This window comes from Chiloscyllium plagiosum, chromosome 16 (genome assembly GCF_004010195.1).
Source record: "Chiloscyllium plagiosum isolate BGI_BamShark_2017 chromosome 16, ASM401019v2, whole genome shotgun sequence".
NCBI lineage: Eukaryota > Metazoa > Chordata > Chondrichthyes > Orectolobiformes > Hemiscylliidae > Chiloscyllium > Chiloscyllium plagiosum.
The window spans coordinates 50,500,365-50,515,902 of NC_057725.1; the positions used below are offsets into that span (position 1 = coordinate 50,500,365).

At 41.4% G+C, this 15,538-nt stretch overlaps 1 protein-coding gene across 1 annotated transcript in view; it reads left to right on the plus strand.

Moving 5' to 3' along the window:
• LOC122558097 (sodium/hydrogen exchanger 10-like) overlaps positions 1 to 15,538 on the plus strand; it is a 373,845-nt gene that overhangs the window by 46,604 nt on the left and 311,703 nt on the right. The window contains exons 6-7 of the mRNA XM_043706417.1: positions 10,066 to 10,227; positions 14,789 to 14,888. Of these exons, the coding sequence (XP_043562352.1) occupies positions 10,066 to 10,227; positions 14,789 to 14,888 (262 nt within the window). The remainder of the gene's footprint in view (positions 1 to 10,065; positions 10,228 to 14,788; positions 14,889 to 15,538) is intronic.

A 15,538-nucleotide genomic window follows, 5' to 3' on the forward strand; every position in this document is an offset into this window, starting at 1 on the left:
CTGTTGAAATCCATATTGATGCCCTGGGGTTGAAGTGTTCCGGGGCGGAAGATGAGGCGTTCTTCCTCCAGGCGTCTGGTGGTGAGGGAGCGGCGGTGGAGGAGGCCCAGCACCTCCATATCCTCGGCAGAGTGGGAGGGGGAGTTGAAATGTTGAGCCACTGGGCGATTTGGTTGATTGGTGCGGGTGTCTCTGAGATGTTCCCTAAAGCGCTCTGCTAGGAGGCGTCCAGTCTCCCCAATGTAGAGGAGACCGCATCGGGAGCAACGGATACAATAGATGATATTAGTGGATGTGCAGGTAAAACTTTGATGGATGTGGAAAGCTCCTTTGGGGCCTTGGATAGAGGTGAGGGAGGAGGTGTGGGCACAGGTTTTACAGTTCCTGCGGTGGCAGGGGAAAGTGCCAGGATGGGAGGGTGGGTCGTAGGGGGGCGTGGACCTGACCAGGTAGTCACGGATGGAACGGACTAAACTTTTAATTTGATTTCTTATTGGATTCCTTATTGTCCTATGTACTGAGATACAGTGAGAAGTATTGTTTTGCATGCTATCCAGACAAATCATACCGTACATAAGTACACAGGATAATAGAACAGAATGCAGAATATTCTGTTACAGCTACAGATGCAGAGAAATATCAACTCTAATATGAGAGTTGCATTCATAAGTCTGATAACAGTGATAAATTTGTTGGTATGTGTTTTCAAACTTTTATATCTTCTGCCCGATGGTAGATGGTGGAAGAGAGTATAATCAGAGTGGGAGGGGTCTTTGATTATGTTGGTTGCTTTCCTAAGGCAGCGGGAAAGTATAGATGGAGTCAATGGAAAGAAGACAGGTTTTCATGATGGACTGTGCTGTGTTCACAAATTTCTGTAATTTCTTGCGGCTTTGGGCAGAGCAATTGCTATATCAAGCTGTGATGGACCCATATTGGATGCTTTCTATGGTGCATCTATAAAGATTGTTAAGAGTCATTGTGGACATGCCGAATTTCCTTAGCCTTCTGAGGAAATAGAGACATTGGTGTGCTTTCTTGCCAATAGTGTCGATGGGGATGGACCAGGATAGATCATTAGTGATACTTACTTATTGACCACCTCCATCTCAGCACCATTGTTTCAGGCAGGGGCATGTCCTCCACTCTGCTTCCTGAAGTTGATGTAATTGTCTATGATTTTACTCAACTTGGCTTTGTAGCAAGTAATATTGTGTAAACCTTGCAACAAGTTGACATTTGTTTGGGATTAGTTTGGGACTCTAGCTTAGTCTGGCATTATGTCTTGGTGTCTCTGGCTTTGTGAAGATCGTTCCTAGATTTTCCACATAGGTTAGGGTCACGCGACTTGACTTCAGTAGGGAGTGGATCTCCCGGTTCATCCATGGCCTCTGGCTAGGGAACACTCAGATTAATTTCTTTGGCACACAGTCTTCTACACACTTACTGATGAAGGTTGTGCTCGTGGTGGCATAATCATTTAGGTTGGCCAGTGAGTTCTTGAATGTGGACCTATCCACTGACTCCAAGCAGTCACATAGGAGGTCATCTGTTACCTCAGACCAGCACGGTCTGACTTTCTGTAATGGATTCTCACACTTCAGTTTTTGCATGAGAAGGAGCACAGCCTTATGGTCTGATATACCAAAATGTAGACTGGGTTTGAAGGGTGGATGTCCTTGGTTGTGTAGCAATGGTGAGGGGTGTTTGGGCCTCTGGTGGGACAGGAAATGTGTTGATGGTACCTTGGTAGTACACGCTTGAGGTTAGCTTGAGCTTGCTGCTGGTGATCAGATGAGATTGGTAAATTAATTAACTGTTCCAGTTCAGTTCTGTTTCTGCTAGAGAGCACACTCAGCCAAATTTCAGTAGTATTAATAAGGGAGAAAATGAGGGGGAATTCTGGGTAATCCAAAATGGAGGACGGGAAGAATTTCTGGCTATAACTGCTGCTCCTTTTTTGAGGTATTTTAGGTGTTGGAGGTAATTTCCTTGAATTCTCGGAGCACTGTTTTATATGCTGTTGCATTGTTTTGGAACTTTGGAGAGAAAAAAAAGTCAAAACAACGGCACTTTTAAAAAGGAGAAGAAGAACAGACAAAGGAAGCACATGATGAGGTCACTGCAGGAGAGAGAGAGAGAAAGAAATCCACATTGCTAACTGACAGAGTTAGCAGTTACTGCCTTTGCTATTAAATTCATGTATCACTGGACATCGGAGTGTATCTGGGAAAATTAAAAAAACAGTGAAATTCACAACTGATCTTGGAGGAACCTGTCTGGGAGAGGTCACAGCACAGAAGCAGTTAAGTGGATTTTAAGCGTGGCCTTAAAATAAGCCTGTGCTAGTGAGCAGAGTGGGTTCATTCTTGATTAGATGTTTTATTGAGATATGTCTCTTGATTAAACTTAAAATATAAGCCATAAGTATAAATTTAACCTGGAGCAGTGATTTGTAGAGGAATAAAACAACGCTAGATTGAAAGAAGCAAAAATGGCCTTGAGTAGAGTGATATGCTCTTCTTGTCGGATCTGGGAGTTTAGGGGCAGTTTACGGTAATTAAGGATTATATTTGCAATAAATGACGTTGGTTGCGAATCCAATCAGATCGAATACATCGGTTGGAGAAGCAGTTAGAGGCAATGACTAATTTACAAGAGCAAGGAGATGTGATGGATGGCAGTTATAGGAAGGGGGGATGTCTCAGATACAGTCTCATAGATGGGTTAATTCCAGGAAAGGTAAGAGAGGTAGGCAGGTAGTGCAGGAGTCTTCTGTGGCGATCCCCATTTCAAACAAGTATGCTGTTTTGGAAAATGTAGGGGGTGATGGATTCTCAGGGGAATGTAGTACGAACAGCCAAGTTTTTGGTATTGAGATTGGCTCTGTTGTAATGAGAGATACATTGGGTACCAAGCGATTGATTGTGTTAGAGGACTGTCTGAGGTACAGACCGGCGTTTCTGTGGCCAGCAGCGAAACATCAGTGTGGTGTGTTGCTTCCATGGTGCCAAGATCAAGGTTGTCTCCGAGAGGGTGCAGAATGATCTCATGGGGGAGAGGGATCAGCAGGAGGTCATTGTACACATTGGAACCAACGACATAGGAAGGGAAAAGGTTGAGATTCTGAAAGGGAGATTACAGAGAGTTAGGCAGGAATTTAAAAAGGAGGTCCTCGAGAGTTGTAAAATCTGGATTACTCCCGGTGCTACGAGCTAGTGAGGGCAGGAATAGGAGGATAGAGCAGATGAATGCATGGCTGAGGAGCTGGTGTATGGGAGAAGGATTCACATTTTTGGATCTTTGGAAGCAGTATTGGATAGAAGTGACGTTTTTGATAAGGGATATCGTTACAGCTGTACCGAGGGAGGATATTCCTGGAGTTACATCCAGGCAAGTTATTTGGGTGCAACTGAGAAATAAGAAAGGGATGATCACCTTATTGGGATTGTATTATAGACCCCCTAATAGTCAGAGTGAAATTGAGAAACAAATTTGTAAGGAGATCGCAGTTATCTGTAAGAATAATAGGGTGGTTATAGTAGGGGATTTTAACTTTCCAAACATAGACAGGGACTGTCATAGTGTTAAGCATTTAAATGGAGAGGAACAAGAAGACAGCTAACGATCTGCATCCATGAACATCAACTAGCCACGAAATGCCAGCAACAAACATTTCCAGCTCGGTGAACAGAACCACAACAACGAGCACCCGAGCTACAAATCTTCACCCAAACTTTGGAGAGGAATTTGTTAAGTGTGTACAAGAACATTTTCTGATTCAGTATGTAGATGTACCCACTAGAGAAGGTGCAAAACCTGTCCTACTCTGGAAATAAGGCATGGCAGGTGACTGAGGTATCAGTAGGGGAACTTGGGGGCCAGCGACCATAATTCCATTAGTTTTAAAATGATGGAAAAAGATAGACCAGATCTAAAAGTTGAAGTTCTAAATTGGAGGGAGGCCAATTTTGATGGTATAAGGCAAGAACTTTCAAAAGCTGACTGGGGGCAGATGTTCGCAGGTAAAGGGACGGCTGGAAAATGGGAAGCCTTCAGAAATAAGATAACGAGAGTCCAGACAAAGTATATTCTTGTTAGGGTGAAGGGAAAGGCTAGTAGATATAGGGAATGCTGGATGACTAAAGAAAAAGAAGGAAGCATATGTCAGGTATAGACAGGATAGATCGAGTGAATCCTTAGAAGGGTATAAAGGCAGTAGGGGTATACTGAAGAGAGAAATCAGGAGGGCAAAAAAGGGACATGAGATAGCTTTGGCAAATATAGTTAAGGAGAATCCAAAGGGTTTTTACAAATATATTAAGGACAAAAGGGTAACTAGGGAGAGAATAAGGCCCCTCAAAGATCAGCAAGGCGGCCTTTGTGTGGAGTCGCAGGAGATGGGGGAGATACTAAACGAATATTTTACAGCAGTATTTACTGTGGAAAAGGTCATGGAAGATATGGAATGTGGGGAAGTAGATGGTGACATCTTGAAAAATGTCCATATTACAGAGAAGGAAGTGCTGGATGTCTTGAAACGCATAAAAGTGGATAAATCCCTAGGGCCTGATCTGGTGTACCCTAGAACATTGTGGGAAGCTAGGGAAGTGATTGCTGGGCCCTGACTGAGATATTTGTATCATTGATAGTCACAGGTGAGGTGCCGGAAGACTGGAGGTTGACTGATGTGGTACCGCTGTTTAATGAAGAGTGGTAAGGACAAGGCAGAGAACTATAGACCAGTGAGCCTGACGTTGGTGGTGGGCAAGTTGTTGGAGGGAATCCTGAGGGATAGGATGTACATGTATTTGGAAAGGCAGGGACTGATTAGGCATAGTCAACATGGCTTTATGCATGGGAAATCATGTCTCACGAACTTAATTGAATGTTTTGAAGAAGTAACAAAGAGGATTGATGAGGGCAGAACAGTAGATGTGATCTATATGTACTTCAGTAAGTCATTTGACAAGGTTCCCCATGGGAGACTGGTGAGCAAAGTTAGATCTCATGGAATACAGGGAGAACTTGCCATTTGGGTACAGAACTGGCTCAAAGGTAGAAGAAAGAGGGTGGTGGTGGAGGGTTGTTTTTAAGATTGGAGAACTGTGACCAGTGGAGTGCCACAAGTATCAGTGCTGGGTCCACTACTTTTCATCATTTATGTAAATGATTTGATTGTAAGCATAAGAGGTATAGTTAGTTAGTAAGTTTGCAGATGACACCATAATTGGAGGTGTCGTGGAAGGTTGCCTCAGATTACAACGGGATCTTGATCAGATGGGCCAATGGGCTGAGAAGTGGCAGGTGGAGTTTAATTTAGATAAATGTGAAGTCCTGCATTTTGGGAAAGCAAATCTTAGCAGGACTTATATACTTAATATTAAGGTCCTAGGGAGTGTTGCTGAACGTAGAGACCTGGGACTGTAGGTCCATAACTCCTTGAAAGTGGAGTCGCAGGTAGATAGGATAGTGAAGAAGGCGTTTGGTATGCTTTCCCTTATTGGTCAGAGTATTGAGTACAGGGGTTGGGAGGTCATGTTGTGGTTGTACAGGACATTGTTTAGGCTACTGTTGGAATATTGCGTGCAATTCTGGTTTCCTTCCTATTGGAAAGATGTTGTGAAACTTGAAAGAGTTCAGAAAGTATTTACAAGAATGTTGCAGAGTTGGAGGATTTTAGCTATAAGGAGAGATTGAATTGGCTAGGGCTGTTTTCCCTAGAGTCTGAGCGGTGACCTTATAAAGGTTTATAAAATCATGAGGGGCATGGATAGGATAAATAGACAAAGTCTTTTCCCTGTTGTGTTGGAGTCTAGAACTAGAGGGTATAGGTTTAGAGTGAGAGGGGAAAGATATAAAAGAGACCTAAGGGGCAACTTTGTCACTCAAGAAAGAGTGTGGTACTTGAATGAAATGAGAGGAAGTGGTGGAAGCTAGTACAGATGCAGCATTTAAAAGGCATCTGGATGGAATATGAATAGGAAGGGTTTGCAAAGATATGGGTCGGGTGCTGGCAGGTGGGACTAGATCAGGTTGGAATATCTAGTCGACATGGACGAGTTGGTCCGAAGGGTCCGTTTTCGTACTGTACATCTCTATGACTGTATAATTGCAGATGTTGGAGTGTGTGTCAGAGTCGAGAGTGTGTGGTGCTGGAAAAGCACAGCAGGTCATGCAGCTTCCGAGGAGCAGCAGAATCGATGTTTCGGGCAAAAACATCATTCCTGATGAAGGGCTCCTGCCCGAAACCTCGATTCTCCTGCTACTTGTATAAATAAGGGAGGCTAGTGTGTAACTGGGGCAGAGCGTAAACCTGAGCATTTGGTGATTAGAGGAGTGAATCCTCAGGGTCAATCACTTTTAATAAAATTTAGCATTGCTTGGAATCAACATTGAACTTAAATTTAACTGATTAAGCTTTAATTTTTTTTCCCAAACTTGCACAGGGCCAAACCAGCTCTTTGCTGGACAACAGATAAAATGTAGTTGAGGAAGTCACTGGTTTAATTTAGTTCTATAACTGCCAGAGAGCTCACTAATCTCAATAATATAAATAAGGAAAGCTGGAACAGAGTGTAAACCTGTGAGCTTGGCAAAAAGGGAGTTTAGGAGGGAGGTGCTCCTTCATTTTCTAACTGTCAGTCTTTCGGAGAGCAAGAGTTAAAAGCTGCATAACTTGGCACAGAGAGGCAGTGGTGCACCATTCAGATAAAATAAAAGGTGACCTCCCCGGATAATAGGTAAGTAGTGTATATTTCGCTCATTTAGCTTTATCTTTTAATTTTGAGGTTTCATCAATATCAGTAAAGTTTATGAATGGCAATAAATCTTATTGGGAATAGTAGGGTTTATTGTTGAAAATGAATTAAGAAAGACCGGGCAGGTGATGTTTGCAACTGCAAGTTGAGAGACCCTTCTGGATACCAGTGCGATGTAGAACAAATGGTAATTGTTCTGTAGCTTGAGAACTTCATCTCAGAGTTTGAGCTGCAAGTTAAACCGCAGATGCTGCAATGCATTGGGATGAGTGAAAGTTACCTAGACACTGTATTCTTGGAAGTTGTCATGGGGACTTTCCAGTTTGGTCAGTGGTCAGACTTAGGAACCTGTGACTGAGGCAGGGTGGGGATCCAGGAGGTGGAGGAACCTCAGCCTCTGCAAAAGCTATCAGGCTTGTTTGGATGAGATGAAGGATGCTGGGCAGATGAGCTAAGTGATTGTTTTACCCTGCTGCAGGAAGCCATTCAAGTTGGGGGAAAAAATGGTACTCGGGGACATGTGATGGATTGACCCTGTTCTTGCCAGCAAAGAGTGAGAGTCGAGAATGATGTATTGCCTACCTGTTGCAGATGCTTGGGACGTATGATCAAGGCAGGAGGGGAACTTGTTGTGAGGGACAGGAGCCAGTCACGTTTCCTGGAGGAACTAGTTACATAGGCTGGATGAGGATACAGATTATGCATGTCCAGTAAAGGGAGCTAAACATCAAATTAAAAAAAAACTCAAAGCTGATAATCTCTGCATTATTACTTGAGCCACCAAAATATTACCAAAATAAAAGGAGAAAAGCGAATACGTGACTTCAAGACCATTGTGGGAGAAGTGGGTTCTGGTTCATGGGTCATTGACAACAGTACTGGGGAAAGTGTATCTGTATTGTCCAAATGGGTTATACCTGAACCATGCTGGGACTAGTGTTTAAGTGATCCACACAATGAGGCAAGTAGAAAGGGCTTTAAATTAAATAGATCGGGCAGGGGATCAAATTTGGAAAGATACAGGTATGGTAAATTCAGGTACAGTGACATGAGGGAAATATCTAATTGTAAATTGACACATAGGACTAGAGGTAATAAAAATGAGAGGACAAAACTATAGACTTTGTGTCTGAATGCATGCAATATTTGGAACAGAACAGGTAATTGACAGTACAATTAGAAATATGTAAATACTTTCTGATAGTCTTCAGAGAGACATGGCTCCATGATGACGCAAATTGGGGTCTGAATATTGACAGGTAAGGGCATTTAGGAAGGACAAGAAGCTAGGAAAAGTTGGAGAGTTGGCTCTTAATTAATCCATACTGTTTAGAACAATGGAGAGGGATGGCCTGATTCCTGGAAACTTAGATGTAGGAGTGATTAGATGTAGAAATGTTAACTGTAAGAAGTCACTTGTAGGAGTGGTGGATAGGTCCCTCATATTAAAAGAAGACATAATGAAAGCTAGACAGTAAAGTTTAGCAATCATCATGGGTTTTTAAAATCTAAATCTAGAATGTAGAAGTCAGATGGGCAAAGGTAACCTAGAAAAGATGACCATGGAATGTTTTTGGTATTGACTTCATGATTAGCAACTGGAGAACAGTACGTGCACTGAAATAGGATTGACTAATTAATTTTATGGTGAAATACCCTTAGATAGCAGAGATAATATTATTATATTTTACACTCAGTTTAAGGGAGAGAGGAGTGGGTCCAAGACTAGTTTTTTAAACTTATGTGAATGGATTCATGACATGAAAGCAGAGTTAGCTGAAGTGAACGCCCCCCTACAACCCACCCTCCCATCCTGGCACCTTTCCCTGCCACCGCAGGAATTGCAAAACCAGAGCCCACACCTCCTCCCTCACCTCCATCCAAGATCTAAAAGAAGCCTTCCACATCCATCAAAGTTTTACCTGCACATCCACCAATATTATTTATTGTATCCGTTGCTCCCAATGCTGTTGCCTCTACATTGGGGAGACTGGACGCCTCCTAGCAGAGCGCTGTAGGGAACATCTCCGGGACACCCGCACCAATCAACCACACTGCCCTGTGGCCCAACATTTCAACTCCCCCTCCCACTCTGCCGAGGACATGGAGGTCCTGGGCCTCCTTCACCGCCGCCCTCCTCTAGCTTATCTCTCCACCCTTCAGGCTCTCTGCCTTTATTCCCGATGAAGGGCTTTTGCCCAAAACGTTAGTTAAAGGACAGGTCAATAGTAATGTAGTGGCACAAATTTTGAACTGATATTTCAGAATACATCACATGGATTCTTTCTAAAGGGCAGACTCACCATCTGGGTTTACCTTAAAAAATGCTTAAAGATAGTATCAAACTTCAAGAAGAAGCATATAATTGCTCAAAGATGGGTGGGAGGCCAGGAGGTTGTTTAGAATCTTAAATAAGAACAGCAAAGGTTGAATGAATGATTATTGTGAGGAAAGAGCGAGAGTATTAGAGAAAGTAGCTAGAAATGTAAAAAGATAGTAAGAGTTTCTTAACATGTTTAAAAAGGAGGGGTCAGCAAAATCAATGTTAGTTCTTTTTAATGTCAATCTGCAGAATTAATAATGGAAAATCTGAAGATTATAATGAGTGGAATAGATATTTTGGAAATGTATTCTCTGTAAAAGATACAAGATACCAGTACATTGATGTAAATTGGAAAATGGAAGGGAAGGCGAAAGTTAAGAAAATTATAATCACTGGAGAAATTGTATTGAACAAATTGTCGAAGCTGTGGGCTGGATCTTTATTAGATTTGGAAGGTCCTGTTAGAATGAAAATAGCACTTTGTCCACCTCCAGGGTGGTAAAGAGTTAAGATCTGGAATAGTGTTGCCTTGAATTTTCCTAAATGCCTTGCTATCATGCCTTTGATTTTCATTTCTAACATAATCCCAATGACAAATTAACAATCAGTAGTTTCTTGCTTTGTCTTTCTTTGGAAACTTTTGTTCAAATGAATTTGCAAATGTAGTGTCATTAGAGGGAGAAAAACAAAGCAAGAAACTACTGATTGGTCATTTGGCAGCATTACAGGGATTGGGTGGGCTGCTTTTCGGAGGGTCAGTGTACATTTAATGGGCCAAACAGCCTGCTTCCACATTGTAGGAATTCTGTGAAAAATGGCTATTGTAATGAAGTATAGTTCTATGTATGCCATGATTGGCCACAATCATTTGAAGCTTTTCAAATCAATACTTTTGAAATGTTTTAAATTTCAATTTTTCAGGAAGTCCTTGTTTTCTATTTCATGCATAACATTTTATACATTTCTCTTTGTTTTGTTTAGCTACTGAGCTTGGTATAAGATTGATACTGAAGGTGCTCGTCAGTCCAATATTTGGATACGCAATGGCTAAAATCACCATGTTTTGCCTATCCTATATTTTTAATGATGGTTTGACAGAGATAACTATGAGTTTGGCTATCACATACATCACATTCTTTGTTGGTAAGCATACCATTTATTTCTCATACCAATTTTGATATAGTCATGACCATCACATTTGATATTTGTTACTGTTTTTATCTCTTCCTGTAGTTAATGTAGCTAATGGACTAATGTTAGAAGCAGCATGTTTATTTTTTTAGTTAGGTATCTGATGTGCAGACACAAAAAAAATGACTCTGAATCCAAATTCAGCAGAAAAGAATCCATACAAGTGAAGTATTTGTCCAAATGACACTCTACTATCAGTCCCTATCAGGCCACACACTGAGAGCTTAGGTTTTTGTCAACAAAAATTGAAGGTATAAGAATTTACATTTAAGAATTGTTGGAATTTAATTTGATTTCATTCTATAATCATGACACAGTACTGATCTTGTCTCAGCAGGGCCATCTTATTCGTTTAAGGTTTGGCTTTTGGTGTTATCTATAGCTGAGTGGGAAGAATGCAGGGCTCTAAATACACATCTATGTCTTCAAGACTTGCCATTGAGCCAGATTATCAGTCAGTCATCCTGTAATATTATGAGATGAATGGCCCAGATATTACTGGGTCTGCTGAAGATAGTTAAGTTCTTAATCATAAAATCTTGCTTTATTTGATCCAGAATAACTTCTTCAGAAAGGGAGGGCGTGCCCACTGTTTGGTAAAAAGATTACTGCATAGTAATTGAATCCTTGCTACAAATTAATAGTTATTAACAATTAATTTCTTTGCAAGAGCTTGGGAAACACCACAGCCTTGTATAAAATGTGTAACTGTATTGTCACTGAAATAACTCCACAGAGGCCAGTATCCCATCAGGACAGTTTGGTATCTAGTGAAGCTGTAGGTTGTTTCTTTAAGCCTGCCTTCAAAGTCTGGACTGCTCTTCCTGACACATAGTTGGATGATAGATGATATGGGACTGTCGTTATATTCAGGAAATACTTATATTTAGGAAACACTCAATTTTCCTGCTTGTACACAATGACCCATCATTTGTAACCAACACTTCTAGGAGTCATTGTATTACAAAAGATGCACTCAGTTGTGTATCATTGTCCCCATGTTTGAATGAACATCATGCATGTATAGCCACTTTAAATGGACATTCACAATGATGAAGAACATTGAGCCCATGAAAGGATCTGCATAGTCGACATGTAGGGGTGTTTACCTGGCCATTCCCATGAATATGGGGGAGCTGCTGGCAGTAACTTTTGTCTTTGTTGGCACTCTGTTCTTGGGAAATTATGTCTTCATCCAATCCTAGTAGCCAGTCATAGCTTATCACCAATATCTTCATTTTGGAAATCCATTGATGACTCTGACAGAGTTCAGCCAGTATTGGCAGTGACTTCTGCTTGGGCCAATCACTCTTGCTCCCCATAGTAATATGTCATCTTCTACTGTGATCTGGTCTCTCCAGTTCCAATAGGTTTCCATTTTGGTTCTGATGGCTGTTTGGTTTCCACCATCACCACCAGCTGTTTTAGTTTTGCTAGGACTGAATCTTTCTGCATTCAAAATCTGATATTGTCAGCTGTGAATGGAACTGCGTCCAGAAAATTTAAAACCATTATTGAATCTTCCAGTGGTGGAACCACCGGTCCTCACTTTATCATCCAACGGGTGTCACCCAGTCTTGTCAACTCTGTAGCGCAAGCAGGTCTCTTGGGGTGCCTGGAAGACACATTTTTCCCTTCAAAGGCATACACCTGCCTGGGAGAAACATCTAAGGACTATGTCCAAAATCTGTAAGTGCTCCTTATTAGTCTTTCCTGATATGAGCACATCATCTAGGCGACCTGAGGTAGGCCTTGTAAAATGTTCTCCATCTTCTGTTGAAAAATTATACAGGTTGATACGCAAAATGGCAGTTTTGTATAATAGTACAAACCCTTCTTGATATTAATTATAGTGTACTTCTAGGAATCTTCATCTAACTGCAATTGCAAGTACGCATGGCTTGTGCCCAGCTTCACGAAGGGCAGCTTCCCTGCCAGCCTTATGTATAAATGCACTATGTGAGGGATTGGATATTTATCCAACTGTGGAAAGCAGTTTACCATTTGTTTAAAATCCCCACAAAAGTGAACTGACAGGTTGGGCTCACACTCGGTACGACTGGTACTGCCCATTCTGCAAACTGGTTTGATGTTTCTTTCGCATTCCAGCCTTCTTCTGTGTCTACTTTTGCACATGAGGCAAATGGCACAGGGTGAGCCTTGCAAAATTGTGGCCTAGGTTCATTTGATAGTCCCTAGTCCTAACTGAAAAGTTTCTGGGTATTTAATTAGGACGTCACTCAGGTAACCATTTTCTAATTGTAAATTGTTGAGCCAATCTGGGTGAATCTCTCAACCAATTTCAAGCTTGGGCCTGAATCTTTTACTACAATCAGTTGTAACTGAACCAGCTGCTTTTCACTGGAGACCAGAACCTAGGTTGTATTCTTAATCTGTAAAGATTCCCTGGTATAGGTTCTCAGTCCAGCCAATATCTTGTGCAGACTGAAGGTTTGGAGTCCAAAGTGAATTTTATTAGAATGGTTCTGTGATCACCTGAAATGGCCAGGCCAGTATCAACCTCCATTAGAAATGGGTGACTATTTAACATTTATTTCGATCGGTTTTGATTTTAATTGTTCCAAACCAGATGTAAGTGCAATTTCCAGGTTGTGCAGTTTCCTAGATACTAGCTAATGCATTCTCTTGCTCAATTTAGGTCTAGTGGAACTCTTTTTTTTTTTTTGCTGTCTTGAGCCCACATACTGCAGCAACTACAATGGCTTGCCAGCCCGGATCCTGAAGAAATTTTTCACTATTTGGCTAAGGCTTGGCTTTGTTTTGGAGTTTTGCTGTGGGCTGACTCCAAAACCCTTTGTTCAGCATATGTCATGAGTGAGGCTATGCAATTGCCTTTATTCAAGTATGTCCCCAAGTCCTTGGCTGATAGAATATATTGTGGGGAATTGTGAGGTTATGTGCTTTGACAGGAAGAATTCAGAAACTGAATATTACTTAAGTGGAGAAAGACTGTAGAAAGCTATGGAATTGATGGATTTGGGAGTCCTTGACCACGAATCACAAAAAGTTAGCATCACAAGCAATGGAGTATAAAAGTAAGGTGGTTTTGATAAAACTGTAGGAGGCAGTAGCTATATTCTATGAACAGTTTTGGACCCCTTATAGAGAGAGTGAGTGGCATTCGTAGATTAGTTGCGTGTAGGGAACATGACAGCCCAGTGGTATTATTTTTCATCCAGAGACCTGGATTCAAATCCCATCACGGCACATGGTAGAATTTGAACTTGATAAAATTCAATAAAATATCTGAATTAAGAGTCTAATGATGTCCGCAAATGCTCTGTCAATTACTTGATCAACCCATCTGGTTCACTAACATCCTTTCGGAAAGCCATGATGTAGAGATACCAGTGTGGGACTAGGATGGACAAAGTCAGGTGAAGGAGCAGCACACTGAAAGCCTGTGTTTTTAATTAAAACTGTTGGATTATAACCTGATGTTGTGTGGTTTCTGACTTTATCCTTTAGGGAAGGAATCAGCTGTCCTTACCTAATCTGGCCTACATGCCACTCCAGTCCCACAGCAATGTAGTTGACTCTTAACTCCAAACCCCCCCCTCCCCAAACCTGTACATGTGCACAATAAAGGCAGGGCCACCTACTGGCACCCTCATCCTGTGAATGAATAGTAATATAGCAGCACAAGTAACACCTGTTAAATATGGAGTGTGGTTCACACTGTCATGTTTGATATCTTAAACACTTTTCTCTCACTGCCATCAAATTTGAACTTCTTTTCAGATTGCCAAACCCCAAATCTTTTCAGCAGGACCTGCCCCTATTGTAGGCGGAATTCCATGTAGCTAACATTTTGAAAGTCAAATGTAGCACTATTAGAACGCACTGTCTGAAAATGTTGTGGAGGCAGGTTAAGTTAAGGCATTCAAGAGGGGACTCAATGATGACTTGAGTAGAACTGCTGCCCAGGGATATGAGGAAATGACAGGAGATTAGCAGTAGGAAATAGAATTGGTACAGGCAAATTTTGTTGAATCGCCTTCTGTGGCATAATAATTGTGATGTTTGGGATAAATCTTTAGCATCCTGATATTTGCAGCAAATTCAACTCTGAGCATATGTTGGAATTTTATTTCTTGTAAGGTTGAACCTGTGTGGGCCACACCATGGTGTTTGTATATCACAGCACATTTCAAATTTGCGAGTGCTGTTGCTAGTTTCAGTTTTATACAGGAGTTATTGTGCCAGCATTTATGAGTCTATTTTGGGATTACTTAAACCATAGTACTGTAATTGAATTAGAGGTATTTGGCTCAGCTGTGTTATGATTTACTTTCCTCGCATTTATGCTATATAATTTTAAAATCAGCATGTCAATTATAATTCACTAAAGATATATTATGAACAGATGGTTCCAATAATTTTTTCAGTTATCTTGTGCTATTTAAATTAACATTGAAAAACAGTTGTTCAATATCTGAAAATGAAAATATATCATTTAAATTATCTGATTGCAGTCCTGATTTATTTTTAGGTGAGTGGGTTGGGACGTCGGGTGTAATAGCTGTGACCTTTATGGGGCTATTTATGGATACAGTGAGTTTTAGCCCAGAGATTGAGGTATTTCTTTTGCGGTGAGTATTGATTTTTATTGTTACGTATATGAAATATAATAGGAATGACTGACTGAATTATTTAAACTTTTGCAACATTGTTTTGAATATGATAGTTCACTTCTTCAGGTTTTTGGGACGATGATAAATGTCATTCATTGAGAGAGGTCAATTTCCCTACTATAATCAAAACGCAACTAGTTGAGTGACTCAATGATAATTCATTGTGTGGCATCTTGACCCATTTCCTCTCTGACAAGATGCTTGAGTTTTTTTCTCCCTATCTAAAGATAAGTGTGAGCATCGAGCCACAGGAAATGGATATGAGTCAGAGATGGAATTTATTGGAAGATGGAGATTCTGCCTTGCCACATTTAACAAAGTGGAAAATGACCAACCCAACCACCCCGTGGCTCAACACTTCAACTCCCCCTCCCACTCCACCAAGGACATGCAGGTCCTTGGACGACTCCATCGCCAGACCATAGCAACACGACGGTTGGAGGAAGAGCGCCTCATCTTCCGCCTAGGAACCCTCCAACCACAAGGGATGAACGCAGATTTCTCCAGTTTCCTCATTTCCCCTCCCCCCACCTTGTCTCAGTCAAATCCCTCAAACTCAGCACCGCCTTCCTAACCTGCAATCATCTTCCTGACCTCTCCGCCCCCAC